We start from the raw sequence: 17,715 nt of genomic DNA on the forward strand, positions 1-17,715 counted from the left end.
CGCGTTTGTTTTTAAACTCATAATGGATTTCCACAAAGAAAAACCAAATACGCTGCGAGCGAGTGTTTCTTCAATCAAGCACATTTCATAATACATTTCTCTTTCATGTTATTTAGTTTTACAGTTACTGATTGAAAAGCGTTTGTTTATAGAAAATAAGTACGGTGAGTTGATCCTCTTAGTGGGATAATCTAATTAGCTACCTTTGTTAGGAGATGGTCATAGCCTTAGCTGTGTTGGCTAATTTGCTAGGTACACTTATGAATGAATCAAAGGTAGGGCAGGTCTTCAGTGTATGAATGTAGACCTGTGTGTGCAGACATCCACACGACCAGCTGTCACTGCCTCACGTAGGGGTAGCTGGCTAGATGCTCTACTGTAGATGTCCTTTGGCATGTAATTTGCATGATGGGTAAATTGAAAGTAAGAATTCTGACATGTGTGGCCATATCTGTGGTGCTGTCTCTACTTGTGATTGGTGTGTTTATTTCAGTCCTTTTCTTTGGCATGCAGCATCTGTGTGTTTTACACACCAGGTGAACATGAGTGCCGAGGCCGCGGACAGGGAGGCAGTGAGCGGCAGTCGGCCCAACACGCCGCCGCAGACGTCCTGGTTCGAGTTTATTCTGGACCCCTCATTATTAGAAGAGCATTTGGAGAAAGTAAATCCTGGTCAGTAGTTCTGAATGTCTCCAAATCTGCACAAACAAAAACGGGAGTTTAGTGACTGATTTGCAGCCTGACTCGCAGCATTGTAATTGTAGGTTTTTTCCCATGTTCTGTAACCAGATCCTTCTCCGGTGCAGCTTGTAATCCAATTCCTAGAGCAAGCCTCCAAACCTTCGGTTAACGAGCAAAACCAGGTCCAGCCCCCCGCGGACAACCGGCGTAACCGAACTCTGAAGCTGCTCGCTCTCAAAGTGGCAGCACACGTGAGATGGGATTTGGACCTGCTGGAGAAAGGGTATGTATATATATATATATATATATATATATATATATATATATATATATATATATATATGTCTGCAGTATTGGAGCAAATTCTGTGCTGAGGGGAAGGGTTTGGGCTTATAGGGGTGGTGGGCAGCAGAGCGGCAAATTTGACCCGTCATCTTGTCCCCATTAATGTTGAGCGTGTTGCGTGTGTGTGTGTGTGTGTGTGCTCCATCAGCTTGACCACGCCGGTCCTCAACATGCTGCTGAACGAGCTGCTGTGTGTCAGCAGAGTGCCTCCTGGGGTCAAGCACGTGGACCTGGATCTGTCCTCTCTGCCACCCACCACTGCTATGGCAGTGCTGATCTACAATCGCTGGTGAGCTCCGGGACGGCCCGGATCGTCCAACTGGGTCAAATTCAGGACTTTGGTCCTCTTGGTTGTTGCTTTCTACTCCCCTGATATGATGCATAGTGTGTAGAGGGGGACGTAAGGATTTGTACCGTCTGTGGTCATGCGATGAGTGTTTTCTGGCCCATAACTTTGTGTGTCTCTTGATAGGGCCATCCGTACTATTGTGTCAAGCAGTTTTCCTGAGAAACAGGCCAAACCTGGACCCCACCAGCTCAACATGTGCGTATTTAGCAGCTGACTCAATAAATGCAGCTGTACAGTTGTAAGAGTCTGTACAGTTCCTCAACTTTGAATTGGTCTAGGTCTTGTGGCATAGTGTGAATTTCCTTTTGGGGAAACCCTATCTGATCAAAAACTCCACTGTTGACGTGTCTGGTGAATCCAGTCGTAGATGTGCTATTGATTTGTCAGACAATTTGCTCTTGGATAAGCTTAGTTTCATTTTGTTCCTGACAGGATGAGTCTGGTTCAGCAGGAGAAGGAGCTGACTGACAACATCCTGAGCGTGGTGAGGGCTCGAGCAGTGACCCCTGCAGTTCCACACCTGTATAACTGTTCACTGCGTGGTTTCCTGGACATAGTTTAAATCTAAGCTTCAACTCGGTGGCGAGAAGCCACTAATATAGCAGCTGTGTTCAGCAAACTCTTAAGAACAACCCCTGGGTCTTAATGTCAGGATCTTAAAGAAAAGCCATCTAAAAACATGCCTATGCCATACACTTGGCTGAGCAAAATGCCATGTCTTCTGCCTCTGATAAATGCTGTCTTATCGTTCTGTTCCTGGACCTCCAGCTGAAAGAACAGGCATCGGACTCTATAATGGTGCTGGAAGGAGCTCTGAACATCAAGAAGGATTTCTACGTCCACACCGTGCGAACACTGGACCTGCTGGCGGCCGATCCCAGCGCAGCCAACGGGGAGACGGAAACGTCCACCGCCGGCCTCAGGATCAGTGCGGACGAGCTCCACTGTCAGGTACGTTACATTTGCGGAGGGTTCAGACGTGCGTCACAGGACACATGAAAGCCTTTCAGCACTGGCGGCGTTCTGTCAGAAGCAGTTGTGTTTTTACTCTGCGGTGGAGATGAACAGAGACGTTTTGTGTGATTTGCTCGCTTGAACTCTTCCCAGTCCCAGGCCTCATTATGGCAATAGTAGTGATTGGTATTTGTTCAATGTCCTGTGGTCTGATGGAGAGTGGTCACTCTGTTCTGCAGGTCCGTTATGATTTAGGAGGAATCTACTTTCAGCAAGGCTGCTCCGATCCCTCGGCCAACGAGAAGGCCCAACAGCACTTCCGCAAAACAAGGGAACTGCTGGCAAAGGTAACCGTATCACACCACACGCTTCAAATTCACATGTCGATGCTTGCCCATAAATCTTCTTCAGTTGGCTTCCCCTTTGTTAAGAACGAGAAGGGGTGGGGTGGGGGGGGGGGATTGCAGACATACCTTCTCAAACCTGCACACGTCATGTTCCAGCTGAGCTCAGAGCCGTTGCACTGTCACCTGGACGAGAAGCGTCTGGCTGGCTACTGGACGGCATGCAGGGCCTTGACTGGCTCCTCGGATCCCACTGACAGCCAGCTCACCCCTTACGGCCTCATTAACAACTTGATCAAGACCCAGAACTACCAGGTCAGACCTCGATTGGGAGCCTTTTGTTATTTTTGCATATTTGTTTTAGATTTCTTTAAGTTTTATTTAGTTGACGCTCAGCATGTGTATGTGGTTTTTCTCGTGTTGCAGGCGTTGATCGAAGCCTTCGTCAAAGACAACGTCACACGCAGCCTCCCAAACAGCTTCCGCCACTCGGTACAGCTGGAGCTCTCCCACCGGGTCCAGCAGGGGTGAGCGGCGGGACGCACATGTCCCCGAGATCGTTGTCTGCCCCTTCGTCGCCTGTTGCTGTAGGTCAGTAGAAATCCCTGGGACACGCTCGGGCTGAATCTGGCCGTGGCTGTGCGTGTTGTGTCCAGGGACAAGGCTCTGGAGGACGTGTGCCACAAACTGTGCATGTGCAATGCGGTGCGGGACGCCCTGGAGGGCCAGGTGCTGGCCGTGCGCTTCCAGCAGCTGCTGCTGAGGCCCAGCAAGCGGACCGTTGCCTTCCTGCTGGAGGTACGAGCCCCGCCCCTCGCCCCGCCCCCTGTCACTACTTTGCCAGTCACTACGTCGCACCAGGAAGTCTTGTGCTGCTTTTATTCCTTCATGGGTCTCTCGTACTGTAGGTGTGTTTGAGGTCGCTGGATAAGGAGCATACATCCGAGGCACGCAGAAGGAAAATGGCCCTGTTCCTCAAGTCAGTGTTCTCCCTGGATATAAACAGCTAAAGCACAAGCATAATTCGGACTGCAGATCCGAGATCAATTCAGCCATTTAATGTTGAATTGTTGTGTTCAGTTCACAATGCAGACATCAGTTGCAACCCAATTCGTCTGAAATAGATGTTCTGGATGGCCATAACTGTCCAGTGCCACCATCATCTTCACTCTATGGAGGCAGCGTGGTTAGGGCGGAGAATATCTGTTTGTGCTCAGGAGCCTTTGCGAGAGGTTGGAGGAGGTGCCTTTGGCCTACATGGTGTCATCCCACAAGCTCTTCATGGAGCTGCTCCAGGACGAAGAGAAGAAGACCTTGTTGGACCAGATGAGGAAGAGGTCCGCTACAGTGAACCTCAGCGCCAAGCCTCTTCCCTCCTTTTACGACATCCCAGGTATGCTAGTCACCAGATGGACGTAGCTGCATGCCCGTTGTTGTCCATTGCCCAGTGGTGTACGAGATCTCCATCACGGGTTTGCTTTTATTTGGGGGGGTCGTGATGGACGTTCGTACCTTTCCGCAGCTTCTGCGAGCGTGAACATCGGGCAGCTGGAGCAGCAGCTCATCCTCTCGCTAGACGCCCGGCAAATCCGTCAGATCCTCATCGAGCTCCACGGCATTGCCGAGCGCTCCTTCTGGAGGGTCAACAGCAAGGTCAGAAAGGGTCGAGGGTCAAAGATGCAGCTTCTTTCACGGTGTGTCAAGTTGTCTAGTGTAAATATAGTGACTTTTGGTTTCTTCTAGTGGGAAGTTCCAACCAACTACATAAATGTCATACTAGCCATTAAGGACAACCTCACACGCGATCTTGTCTACATCCTTATGGCCAAGGGTCTTCACTGTGTCACCATAAAGGTGTGCAATCATGCCGTCTTAAAATTGACACTGATTTAATTTTTTTAGAGATGAGATTGGTGAATTGATCCAGATCTGAAACCTTATTTTGAGGTAGTTTGAAGTAGTTTTATTAGACGAGTGTCCTGTAGAAGTTACTATTCCGTTACGTTCCAGGACTTTTCTCACGGACGCCAGCTGTTCTCCGCCTGCCTGGAGCTGGTCACCGAGTTCTCGCCGAAGCTGCGTCAGGTGATGCTGAACGAGACGCTTCTGCTGGAGGTGCGTGCGCACGAGGCGGCCGCGGCCGACGGCAGCGGCCAGAGACCCCCCCCGGACCTGGTCAGCAGGGCCCGCGGCTACCTGGAGATGAGGATCCACGGTAAGACGAGCTCCTCCCACTCCATGTTCCGGGAGCCTATTGGACGACAGTGTCACCAGGAAGGGCGTAATGTGTTTCAGACATCCCTCTCAGACAGGTTGTTGGGGAGGAATGTGTGGCCTTCATGTTAAACTGGAGAGAGAATGATTATCTGACGCTGCAGGTGCCCCAGTCCTTGGTGAATAACAACCCTTACATTAAGGTAAATGCTAATTATTTACTGGAAAATGGTGTTCATCAATGCTCATAATATTTCATCTGTATTATTAAGACATTGGCATTTCTAAGCAGTTTTTCTTTTAACCTAGCTGGCGCAGAATACTGTATTTAATTACTAATGGGTCAGTTTTGATTTGCTACAAGAATGTTGTCTCATCAGTGCGTCTCACGTTTCGTGTGTGTTTTGCTGAGACGTTCCTGGTTGTCTAGAACATGCACTGATATTTCTCCCCTTAACGTTTCTGATCTTGTCTCCCTGCTCTTCCTGAGTAGCTGGGCCAGCTGCTGGCCTCCACGTGCAAGGAGCTCCCAGGTCCTAAAGAGAGTCGGCGCACGGCCAAAGAGCTGTGGGAAACGGTGGTGCAAATCTGCAGCGTCTCTAGCCAGCACAAGCGGGCCAACGACGGCCGCGTCAGCCTCATCAAACAAAGGGAGGCCACGCTCGGCATTCTGCCCAGGTGAGGGTGGGTGTGGAGCTCGCTCGGCTTCCGGCTGTGGAAGACCGAGAACACGAGGTTCAGTGAGAATTTAATTCATGAATTAGATCAATTAGGCAGTTGAGTATCTGTTCGTCAAGATGAAGGCCTTTTTTCCTCAAATTATATTTGCCAGTAGAGTAGTGCTGGTGCTGGTGTGAGGCTTTCTAATGTTTGAACATTGTAATTTTGGTTTATCAAATTTGAAGGAATTCATCCAACTTATCAAGGTCTTCATTAGGTCTGAGAGACACGGTAGTGTGTGCAGCCATGGCCCACAAGGATGAGCTCTGAAGAGAGCTAGCGTAGCTACGGGCCAAATAACTTACTTGATAAAGTAAATTTGTTGGTGGGAGAGGGCCTATAATGACTGACGGATAACACATTCATTCTCTTTTTGTCTCTCTCCATTTATTTATTTTTACCTCTCAGGAGTAAATTAATCACATTTGTCAAAAAACTGAGGGTGAGTTTGAAAACCATGTGCATATATATGCTTTCACGCATTGAAACTTTCCACCCAAATAATTGTATCCTGTGAATGTTAAAATGTTTGGTGTTCTGCAGGAACCTCTGGTGCTGACCACACTCATCTCCCTCTTTGTAAGGCTGCATAGTATTGTACGGGTGAGTTCGGTGACGTCATCCACAGTTGCCAATCCCGGTATTAAATTTCCAGGCATGTGATTTGTGGATGTGGAGTGTTTAATATGAGGTTCTTGATGTCTCCTGTCCAGGATGACATCGTGAACGAAGTGACTGCTGAGCATCTGTCCATCTGGCCCTCGTCCCTGAGCAAGTGAGAGTTGGGCGTTTGTGTTTGTGGGCGTCCTCTCTCCCAGCTGGAACCCATCCGTTTGAAACCTGAGCTGGTCTTCTGAAGACATTACATTTGCCAATGGAAATATTTGTATAAGAGTAAAATATGTGCTAAGCGCTGGGGTCTAGGATCACTGTTGTTAGTTTAGGATGAAGCAGACGCCGTCTCTTAATAGGACTTCAGAGACCGTGTCTTCCTGTGAAATGCCCTGAAAATGACCTTTAACCTTTGGTGACTGTGATGGGTGCTGGTGCCAACATTGTTCCTCTCCCAGCATGCAGTCTGTGGATGTGGAGGCTGTTGCCGTGACAGTGAAGGAGCTGGTTACGTATGCCCTCACCCTCAACCCCAACAACCAATCCTGGCTCATCACGCAAGCCGACATATACTTTGGCAAGTGCAGACGCATACGTCTTTACACTTCGAAACCTCTTAAATCGGTTGGGCTAAAACTACTAGTTTTGCCTTCTATGTCATACACATGTCATATGCAAATGACAGTGAAAAGTTTCTCCTACAGTAGAGACAAGTGAGTGTTTTTTTTTCTCCTTCATGGTCGTGAGCAGTGACCAACCAGTACTCCGCAGCCATACACCACTACCTGCAGGCGGGTACCGTATGCTCAGATTACTTCACCAAGCCTGTTCCTCCAGACGTCTACACTGACCAGGTACGGCCTGCCCAACCAGACGACACGTCAGACGGGTTACAATCGGTGTGCTACACGCACGTTTAACTACGTCTGTTGCCCGGCACCACTGATATTCCAGTACAGCTGTGTGTCACCTGGTGTTACAGGTCCTGAAGAGGATGATCAAGTGCTGTTCTCAACTCAACTGCCACACCCAGGTACAGAAAGCACAGCGTGCGTCCGCTTTGCTAACCCGTTACGTAAAGAGATGCGTGACTACACGTCTGGTGTTGCAGGTTGCCGTTCTTTGCCAGTTTCTTAGGGAAGTGGACTACATGACTGCTTTTAAAGCTCTGCAGGAACAGAACAGGTATAAATGGGGGGTAAAACGTGATTTTTAGTTTAATTCGATGGATTTAAGAATACATTTAACCACACCCCTCCTTTTCTTTTCAGTCATGATGCTATGGACTCTTTCTACGAATACATCTGGGACGTGACCATTCTGGAGTACCTGACGCGTATCCTTCTAGTTCCTTTGTGTGCGTGTTAATCTGCTTGTGTTGCTTTGAACTCTTGATTTAAGCTTAACTGCTCTACTCAGACATTCACCACAAGCGTGGCGAGATTGAGAAGAGGCAAGTTGCTGTGAGTATTGCCCAACCTCATTCACTCTGGGGATCTTTTAGTTTAGTGTTGTGTAAATTGAGGTTTCTTTTGTTAGTAAAATGCGACGTTTAAACACCCATGCGCTCTGGTTCGGACAGATAAAGGCCATCGGCCAGACGGAGCTGAACTCCAGCAACCCTGAGGAGGTCCTGCAGCTGGCAGCTCAGAAGAGGAAGAAGAAGTTCCTTCAAGCCATGGCCAAACTTTATTTTTAAAATAAAGTCCCCCAAAAAAGGATTTCGTTTTATTTTTTTAGACACCAAAATAAATACATTCAGAAGCTGAACATGTTTTCCTGCACTTATTTAAAAATACACACAAACACACACACTTGATATGATCAAACTACCCATACACGCATTATAAAATAAAAAAAAGCTACAATCAGAAATTGCTGAAAGGGCAAAAGGCACAAGAACATAAGAAAGCACTGTTTACCAATAGTAAACATACGTTTATAGTGTTATAAACGTGCATATGGCTACATTTTAAATGAATGCTATTGCTCTTTCTGTACCAAAAAATAAAAATGTTATAAATTGAAAACAAAAAACTGCCCTGCTGGACCTAGCAATTCCTAACTGGGGATCTGGGGTAACATAAATACTTTATTTTCAATGCATTTAGAAATAGGTAGATTCTGTATTCTATACACAGGTTTATCAAATACTGTACATACTTCACACAAAAAGTCAAGTTTACAGGAGTTCAAACAGAATCTAAATATTCATGCAACTTAAGACATTTTAAATTTGGTGTCTTCTGCAGTACTATTACAAGCCATTGTAGTTAAACAATACACTATTGCACATTTTGTGTGGCTGTTTAGGGTCGGAAAGGCCATGGAATTTGAGCTTCAGGTTGCATGTCCAAAGATGTTTAAGCATATTGTTAAATATACTGTTGTTTAAGAATGTTTATCACTTTGTGATTTTAAACATAATTTTGACCATAAAGCTTCAGGTCACAGTTTACCACACAACGAACCCATTAATTAAAAAACATGCTTAGCAATTTCTGAAAGCTACTACCAAGGTTACAGGACAGATGAGCAACCAAAAACAAATAACACCCACACCACCAAACCTGAGCATATTTCTTGGCCAGACCCAATGCAGCTCCTGGAAATTGATCAGGTCATGGACCATTACCAGTCTCTTAGAAATGTTCCTATCCATATTTTACAGTATTGGTCGTCATTGCCCAGTCTGAAAGGTGATGCCAGCCAGGAACAACAGCTGGTGCGCCTAGCGAGGTGAAACGGTGGCTCGTCCACAGGCTCGAGGAAGGACGGCCTCCGCTCAGGGCGTGCTGGATTTCTCAGTGCTGCTGGGTGGTGTCAGGGGGTATACATCAAGGGGAAAGAGGTCATCCATGCGTCTATCCTCAACTTCTTGCTATCAATGGAAAAGGGGGGAAAGAAATGGGTGTTTAAAACAACAGCTTTTATGATAAAAACTGCTTATATATAAAAAGATACCGTGTTATTTGTGCTGTTTACACATGAACAGAATATAACACATTTTGGACAAGAGGAAATGCTTAATCAAGCGCTGAACACCATTTCTAAAATATCTTTTTCTGTTTGATATCACTATAACCCACCAGCATGATGAGATGGTTGGCGTGAGTCTGAATGTTGTGTCTGTCATCAGAGGAAACTTTAGCAAAGTCTTTGAGCTTCACGCTCTCGTGGTTGATAATGGTCGCGGCAAAGGGAGCCATCCATTCCACACAATCCTCCACCGCCTCCCGGGTCAAACCTGCAGGACAGGGAGGAAGGTCAGTCCTGTGCTTGGGTCCCAGGGTCAACACCGCATCAACAATTTTGAAAAAGCGTCAAAAATGAGGCCGTTTCGTGGCATGGTACAACCGCCTGTCCATAAACGGCAGTCTAGAGAATTTAACACTTGGTGCACTCGAGCTGTTCTTACCTGATACTTTTTGCACGATATCAAATGATATGTAGTGGCAGCAGGCAGATGCAGCTAGAACTCCATATTCGAAGTCCAACGAGTTGATATCAAGGATGCACAAATCTAAAAGCTAAAAGAAAAGCAAGGATCTTGAGAACCTAAACCACACAGGCTCACACATGATTTACGTAAAGAACATTTAAGAGCTATTTAAATACCTGTGTGATCCGTATATAAGTCTCTTGAGAAAACTGCGGCACCAGTAGATTAGTGAAGTCATAGACCGAAGCCATTTGAACGTAGAGTTTCATCCACGAGACAACAGTCTCTGGACAGAGATTCCAGTTTAAAGCCTGTCCAACAATTGGAAATGGTAGAGTGAGTATGTAGCAAGACAGTCCCTGCATAACAAATCAGGTAATTAAATCTATGTTAATGTGAGAATACTCACAAGACCCATTATGGCCAAGAAAGCTGACTGGTGAATAGGAACAATACACACACACACCTTCAACATAACAAGCTCCATTTGAAGGATCTCCTCCTCTAGACACGCTCCGTCTGTGACGTAGGCCAACTCCATAATTTTGGGTGGATATATTTCCTGAATAAAAATTGCAATATTTAGCCCATATCCTCCTTCAAACAGTGAAGCAATAACTACAACGAAACATTCTCATATGCTGCATACAGCAACGCAACATAATACAAATAAAGAGATCATCTATGTGGGCCTCTACACCCAGGTTTAGAGGATTGTCCACGTAGGCCTTTACCTCGATCTTGGAGGCTATGAACAGGGCAGTGATGCCAATGAGTTGAAGCCGCTCCTTCTCCACGTCGTCTTGGGTAAGTATGAATCTGTCGAAGAAGTCCTGCGCCAGGTAGAACGTCTGTCTGTGGAGCACATACGCCTCGCACACCTGGAAAGAGGACCAAATCCACCATGAGAAGAAAGAAAAAAGAAGCCATTTCATCTTGACATAAGCGCTGGACGTTTACTTCAGTGATATGCTCCCTGGAAGGAGTATCATGGATACAATAGGCTATATGAACAATGTGGGACATACATAAAAATGGCACGCAGTCTTTGAGCGCAGCTCAAGGTAAATACCTCCATGAGCCAGTCGAGCAGGACAGCCCTCATCTTGGGCTGGAGTCTGGGGTGTCTGTCCATGCAGCTCTTGCTGTGAGTGTACTTCACCTCCTTACTGACCATCTTAATCCACACATCCTCCGACCTCCCCCAGCTGAAACAAGAAAACACATTGGCACGCAGTACAAAGCAAAGTGTGCCATTACCTAAAGTAACAGAATGGCAAATTGTCCGAGACGGACGTCAGTGTTCCCCGCGTCACTTTTTGGTAAGATTACTGATGTGAATATAACCACAACGTCGTCAGGTAGAGACTTTTATAACATATAGTGGCAACCTTCAGCAACCTAACCCTTGCGTGGCAACCTTCAGCAACCTAACTCTTGCAAGCAAAAAAAAAAAAAAAAAAAACACACACATTTACACCCAAAACTGTAACAGTAGGATCATACTGAACAACTGACCTGAGCTGAGGAAACGGAGACGGTCGAGAACACTGGAATGAGGTGGACTGGTCAAATGAGTCCTGCATGACCTTCACCGGGGCTTCCATGTCTACATCTCCTCTACACACCACCTCTTGGGCTATGTCACCACTACACCCCACCTCTTGGGCTTGCGGAGTCTAAATGGTGGAGGCATTAGTAATCACAGTGATCAAAAACAGCAACAAACAGCCCTTGCAAAGATGGGAAGTCTTGTATCAGTTCACTTCGCCAATGAATGACTAATATTGTAAGTTTATAGTGAAGATAGTGACTTAGTGTTTGCATACCTGAGTTTCAGCATTTAGCCTTTTGTTCTGTGTTTTCTTCCTGTTGCATTGCTATAACACAGTAATGCAGAAATTAGTTCTGCAACTCGGTATAACCGTGACAATATTAAAAGGACGTTGGATTTACGCACCTTTTTCACCTTGGCTATCTTGTCTGTGTGCGTGGATCCATGTTGGGCTTTGGCCTGCAGGCGTCCACTGCTGCACAAGTGAGAGAGGGTTACGGTGCATGTCGACTTGAGGGACAAGGAAAGACGGAGATACCGAAAGCCTCTTACCTTCGTCTCGTCATAGTGGTTCGTGTTGAAATTTCGTATTTAAATGAAGAAACACTGTTATTCTGAAAGAATAAAGCATATATTAATGCGGGGTGAAAATCGTGATAAACCAGCTAAGCATCTTGTGTATAAAAAGTTCTCATAAACAAGTCCGAAAGAAAACAATAGCGACATACCAGATACTGTAGATAACTATACTTCCTTGTCATGCAAGACAAATTTCTCTTGTTTTACAACATATACAAACTCTAAGGATAATTTGCACATAGTTATGAATAAATAAAGAGACACAGTACAGCCGTTTATCTACAAATTCGGAAGCTCGTACGCGCCAAAATTAACCCGGGCGGGTATAGATAATCAGCAGTGTTTAAAACACTAAGACCAAACTAGTTATTTTAATAAAACATATCGCCTAATTAGCTACAGTTTGCATCTGGATATGCCGAACTGCGGTGTGTAGATGCATAAAAACACATATAGCACGTTTAATAGTTTAACACTCTTCAAAATGACTCGTTCTCCCCCCATTCCTCATTATCCCTCCAAATCTGCAGCTACCCGGCGGACCCATTGTGAACATGCTCCAGTTAACATTACACAACCAGGACACAACTCTGCACACAGGCGCAATAAATATGTAGGTTATTAAATAAGTGTAAGATAAGACAGCGAGGTTGTTTTAAAGTAGATCTACTCGCCAGCGAAGCTGAGCAGCGAGCTAGGCAGCCAGGTCACAGCGACCAGTTACCCTAGCTCAACTAGCCAACCAGCTACATCAGCCAGTTAAGAAGACGAGTTCAGTATGAAAACGATGGACACAAATACTTAGAAACGATCTAGAGTTACAGCCAGTAAATTATTTTTTTAAAAACCAATCAACCCAATGCTTAACAAAGTGGAAAGTGTGTCCCGCACTAAGACGACCCCACCTTACCTCTCGCCGAGAGCCGAGTGAGTGACTCGCGCCGGCGCCAACTATTTACATTGGGAGTCACTTTGTTTCCACTGCGCATGCGCACCCCGCTCTTTGCGCCGTCGCGCATTATGTCGCGAAAGTATAAACCAGGCTTAAACGTAGCACGTTTGTGCTTTAAAGCGCATTACTTCGTTAGGAATTACTCCAGTTAACAATTGTAACATCAGTTACAAAGCAAATGTAACATCAGTTACAGAGCAAATAAAACTGTCGTTATAAGGTTTGGACCAAAACAATATATAAAAAAAAATTAAGGGTACAATAAAAGTAAAATATTTTAAATGTTTTAAATATTTTACACAAAGTTATATTCTTCTAGTTCTTTAACGCTTTATTTTAATATCAGTACAACCATAATTTTTGCCAACAACGTAGGATATCGCTATTAAACTTCTAGTTTCATTTCCTTTGTAGGAGGGGCCAGATTTATACTAGCCAATGGATGAGCGAGGTCGTGTAGCCATGTGCGTTTCACTCAGAACGTAAACAAATGTGCTGCATTTCCGTAAGAGGACATACATAGACAAAATGGCCTCAGATTGCCCCTTTAAAACTTTATTGCTATATAATCCGCCGCACCTCACTTTTTAAAGCTTTCTCTGTAGTACGTTTGGCATTCAAAACAATGTAGAGTCACACTTCAATAGTGCACGAAGACACGGGGCGCGCACGTGGGCACGGTTTAGTAAAGAACTCGGCGTTTGGCTTCTTCTCATGAAGCGATGGAACCTACTGTACTCGATGGAAACTATCAGCTAGACTGCAAAGTCTTTGCCACTGCATCGCTGCTATAAATGTGCACGCCGAACATTATTAAACTTTACTTTTCGCTTTCCATTGAAAGGTTAGGATGTAGTTAGGGTAAAAGAGAACTGTAACACCAATCTAGTGTTAAAACCAAACTAGTGTTAAAAATCTAGTGTTAGGGAAATAACTTATGGTTATAGTAAAAGTTATGGTAATAACACTTGGCTCCGGCTAGTAATTAGGCTATTACTTACATGCTGCGTGTCTGAGCCCTGACTACCTAAAACACTACTAAAGTTACATAAGTCAGCGAGACTATTCAAATTACATATTACATAAGTTGATATAGCGATTCAAGTATAAAACGACGTGTTAACCAGTGACGCGTGAACAAGTAGATTTAGTAGTGAACAGAGATTCTAGAGATCGTCAGAAACGATTTAATTTGTGTAAATTTTTGCCAATTGTGATTTTTTCACCGCAATCGAAATTTGTCCTCCGCTTTTAACCCATCTGTGCAGTTAGAACACACACACACACACACACACACACACACACACACCAGCGATTACTAGGGGGCTGTGGATCACACGTGCCCAGAGCGGTGGGCAGCCCTAGCCCGGCGCCCGGGGAGCAGTTGGGGTTAGGTGCCTTGCTCAAGGGCACCTCAGTCATGGCCTCAGGTCTGGGAATCGAACCCACGACCCTCCTGTCTCAAGACCAGTTCCCTACCACCAGGCCATGACTGCCCCAAAACCGAACCATTTAAACCAAAACCGAAAATAAAATAGCATAATGAAAGTTCTGATGACATCACGGAATTTTTTTGCTCGCTGTTTTGGTGAATTTAATACATGACGTATTTGTGATATGATGCTGAGGGTAACACCCTCTCAGAATGGGTAAGGACATGAAACAGCATTAATTTTAAGAACAAAAATGTTGCCAAAAATAATGTCCAATATCTGGAAAGACAAATTAGTACATACACTCACACACGTCGCATCTGTGGCATTAGCCACACTAAACAGGGACCTGTCCCCCTCTCAAGAAAATTGGGATGACATATGAGGATGAGGAGGACACCCTCTCAGAATGGGTAAGGACTTGAAGCGCCATTAATTTTAAGACCAAAAATGTTACGGGTCAATGTAAATTTAATGTGAGCAATACTGACATCTAGAGTTATAAAGACATAAATACATGCTTCCGTACACGATAAACTTGACTTGAGTCGCCCCAAAAGTACTAAAGAACTCCAGGAGCAGAATTATTTTTTTATTTATTAGGTTTATTAGGTTTGGTAATATTGTGTTCTTTTTCTTCTTGTTATTATTATTATGTATGTAGCATGAATTTATGTATTTCCTCTTGGTCATGGAGTTGACATGATAGTGCATTATCATCCTGGAGGTTCATGTATGGATATTATATTGTTACATGGAGCGGATGAACTCGGTCATCAGCAAACCTCGGACATGATGTGGCATTTAGACATTCTTTAGTGGGTATCCCGGGCCCAAATGTGAGGCAAGATTCCCCATACCACTGCAGAGCCACTGTTGGCCTGGGCTACGCTGTTATAACAGGATGGGTCCATGAGTTTGAGTTTGTGTAGTGCAAAGGACAGAAGCCATTGCAGACATGCCGTGTTCCCATTCTACAACAGTGTTGGCATATATAGATCAGTAACTGGGCTGTATCACCACAGCTCCACATAGATCAGTAACTGGGCTGTATCACCACAGCTCCACATAGATCAGTAACTGGCCTGTATCACCACAGCTCCACATAGATCAGTAACTGGGCTGTATCACCACAGCTCCACATAGATCAGTAACTGGCCTGTATCACCACAGCTCCAAATATATAGATCAGTAACTGGCCTGTATCACCACAGGTCTTGTCCAGAGCCAAGACACAAAAAGTCCAAATTCCCCTCGATCTGTTTTGTTGCAGTTCGCCTGAAGAGGGACACATTTGCAAATGCTTCCTTTTTCTCAGGACAAATTAGCACTGCAAAGACCACCAAACATCCTTGGACAAACTCCCCATCAGAGAATGTCTTACTGTTTCTTGCAGTGTTGTGGGATACAGAAAGCTGGTCCTGACTGCTGTATGTCTGGATGTGTGCAGCTTTGTAAAACATCCTTGCTGCCTTTGCAGTTTCATTAGCAAATCTTCAGACGCCCGTGCCGGTTCCACATCAGTCAAGTTCTTGTATTTCTTTGCGTGTTTACTCTCATAACAGCGAATCAAATTGTAATCCTTAGCACAGCTAACTTCTCCGCAAACACAGATTTACATTTTACTTCAGTAAATTAATATTTAGAAGTCCATTCCTTGTTAAAAACGACATTCTGTGTCAATCATTGTTTTTTACTGTTAACTGACATATAGAGCTAAGAGCTCATTTCTTGAAAGCTGTCCAACACATTCTCAGAAGAGATGTTAAGTTTTCCTCCAAAGCAAGGGAAAACGGGTGTAGTGCAAGCAGCGGAAACATGTTGAGAACAAAGAACAGAAGATGGAGCTCACACCAAACTTGAGAAGAAAACCGCCACACTGTTAAAGCTTTTGATCCTCTTCCAAGAGAAATGAAGAAATTACACTACCCATGTCCACCTAGTTCAAAATCAAATCAAGGAGTACAGGAACCTGATTATACTTATATTTATAATAATAATTGTCACGCCCAGCTCCGCCCTCTTCCCTTGTCCCACCTTGTTTCCTTGTTGCCTTAGTCCTTTCTGTCTGTCACACCCACGTCTTTAGGATTTCCACCTGTGTCTCGTTTCTCCTCCCTGTTTTCTGTGTATTTAGGTTCCCTGCCCCATTCCTCCTTGTCGGTCATTGTTTGTATGTTCTCCAGGTCTCTTTGCTTCGCTCTCCCCTCCGTTGCTATTTTATGTTCCGTGTGCTTTGCAGTCCCGGTTGTTTCATTCCTTGGTGGTATGTTTTCGATGGATTCGAGAGGCGCACGACCTCGTGAATCGAATCGCGAATCGAGACCCTCGCGCACGTTCGGTGCCACTGCGATTACGTCATTTTCGCCGCGCGGACCCTCGCGCCGCTCGCACCGCGTCAAGTATAAACCAGTCAGCTGTCAGAAACAGCTTTGATGTGTGGCTATATTATATACTATATGACCTAACACAAGGATTGTCTGCTACAGAGAAAATTCAAATGACGTAAGCCGGGGGGGGGGCACATGATATTTTCTTGTCCCGGGCCCCAGCAAGACTGTCAACGGGCCTGACTGTAGAACATAGTGTTTTAATAGATAGGCTGCAAAAATGGGTGGGAATATCAGGGACTGCGTTGGAATGGTTTGTATCATATTTATCAAACAGAACATTTATGGTGTCTGTTGGTGACAGTCTGTCTCTTGTGCTGCTATTTCCTGTGGAGTTCCACAGGGATCAGTGCTTGGTCCTATTTTATTTTTATTATATATGCTTCCTTTGGGAAATTTGATAAGCCGTTTTAATGTTTCTTATCATTTTTATGCTGATGATATACAGCTCTATTTATCTTTTAAAAGAGATGATTTCAGTAGATTGCATTCAGAGTATTAAGGATTGGATGGCCTGTAATTTCCTCAAGTTAAATGAAGGAAAAACAGAAGTCTTGATTTTTGGCTCTCCAACAGTGATTGGGGACGTAAAGAAGGAAATTGGGCCACTGGCTTTACGGATAAATTCTTATCCAAGGAATTTGGGAGTAATTTTTGACTCTGAGTTAAAGTTTTCAGTGCATATAAGGAAACTGGTTCAGAGCTGCTACTTTCAATTGAGAAATATAGCAAAAATTAGGAAAATGCTTTCATTCCAAGATACAGAAAGAATTATTCATGCTTTCGTATCATCACGCCTTGATTACTGTAATGCCTTATTTACGTGTCTTAGTCAAGGAGCGGGCGGCATGGTGGTGTGGTGGTTAGCACTGTTGCCTCACAGCAAGGCGGTCTGGGTTTGATTCTCGGTTTGGGCTGCTCTGTGTGGAGTTTGCATGTTCTCCCTGTGCCTGCGTGGGTTTCCTCCGGGTACTCCGGTTTCCTCCCACAATCCAAAGACATGCGTGTTAGGTTGATTGATCACTCTAAATTGCCTGTAGGTGTGCGTGTGAGTGTGTGTGTTGGCCATGCGGTGGCCTGGCGACCTGCCCATGGTGTACCCTGCCTTCGCCCGCAGATGCTGGGATTGGCTCCAGCCCCCCCGT

The 17,715-nt window shown here is 45.0% G+C and overlaps 2 protein-coding genes across 3 annotated transcripts; one reads left to right on the top strand and one right to left on the bottom strand.

Moving 5' to 3' along the window:
• Positions 1–6: 6 nt before the first annotated feature.
• On the top strand, positions 7–7,989 carry ints8 (integrator complex subunit 8). 2 transcript variants are annotated; one of them, XM_077009775.1, is made up of 28 exons: positions 7–164; positions 514–672; positions 790–964; positions 1,175–1,315; positions 1,499–1,570; positions 1,808–1,859; positions 2,144–2,326; positions 2,569–2,676; positions 2,833–2,988; positions 3,100–3,200; positions 3,330–3,471; positions 3,582–3,652; positions 3,891–4,066; positions 4,196–4,326; positions 4,417–4,527; positions 4,684–4,888; positions 4,969–5,090; positions 5,381–5,565; positions 6,016–6,049; positions 6,151–6,210; positions 6,321–6,382; positions 6,678–6,796; positions 6,970–7,073; positions 7,202–7,252; positions 7,331–7,404; positions 7,491–7,555; positions 7,639–7,682; positions 7,802–7,989. In XM_077009775.1, the coding sequence occupies exons 2-28, from the start codon at positions 543–545 to the stop codon at positions 7,916–7,918; spliced, it is 2,991 nt and encodes a 996-aa protein (XP_076865890.1). In that variant the 5' UTR covers positions 7–164; positions 514–542; the 3' UTR covers positions 7,919–7,989. The 2 variants fall into 2 exon arrangements, with proteins under 2 accessions (XP_076865890.1, XP_076865891.1); XM_077009776.1 differs by having other exon boundaries at positions 20–164; positions 537–672.
• Positions 7,990–8,002: 13 nt separating this feature from the next.
• Positions 8,003–12,777, bottom strand: LOC143517363 (G1/S-specific cyclin-E2-like). Its single transcript, XM_077009777.1, has 12 exons — positions 12,706–12,777; positions 11,769–11,830; positions 11,622–11,691; positions 11,491–11,541; positions 11,180–11,340; positions 10,734–10,869; positions 10,396–10,542; positions 10,128–10,223; positions 9,838–9,972; positions 9,638–9,749; positions 9,309–9,466; positions 8,003–9,100 (listed from the first exon to the last, which is right to left on the bottom strand). The coding sequence occupies exons 2-12, from the start codon at positions 11,780–11,782 to the stop codon at positions 9,005–9,007; spliced, it is 1,176 nt and encodes a 391-aa protein (XP_076865892.1). The 5' UTR covers positions 11,783–11,830; positions 12,706–12,777; the 3' UTR covers positions 8,003–9,004.
• Between the last annotated feature and the right edge of the window lie 4,938 nt (positions 12,778–17,715).

The sequence above is a fragment of the Brachyhypopomus gauderio genome, chromosome 6 (genome assembly GCF_052324685.1).
Source record: "Brachyhypopomus gauderio isolate BG-103 chromosome 6, BGAUD_0.2, whole genome shotgun sequence".
In the NCBI taxonomy this organism is placed as follows: domain Eukaryota; kingdom Metazoa; phylum Chordata; class Actinopteri; order Gymnotiformes; family Hypopomidae; genus Brachyhypopomus; species Brachyhypopomus gauderio.

Excerpts from the sequence above, each read along its gene's own strand:
- LOC143517363 (XM_077009777.1), bottom strand. Across the intron at positions 10,870-11,179 it reads TCTCCGTTTCCTCAGCTCAG|CTGGGGGAGGTCGGAGGATG; the intron begins GTCAGTTGTTCA and ends TTCTTGTTTCAG. Across the intron at positions 9,750-9,837 it reads CTTATATACGGATCACACAG|CTTTTAGATTTGTGCATCCT; the intron begins GTATTTAAATAG and ends CTTTTCTTTTAG.
- ints8 (XM_077009775.1), top strand. The coding sequence starts at position 543 with ATGAGTGCCGAGGCCGCGGACAGGGAGGCAGTGAGCGGCAGTCGGCCC. Across the intron at positions 4,327-4,416 it reads TCTGGAGGGTCAACAGCAAG|TGGGAAGTTCCAACCAACTA; the intron begins GTCAGAAAGGGT and ends GGTTTCTTCTAG. Across the intron at positions 7,253-7,330 it reads AACTCAACTGCCACACCCAG|GTTGCCGTTCTTTGCCAGTT; the intron begins GTACAGAAAGCA and ends CTGGTGTTGCAG.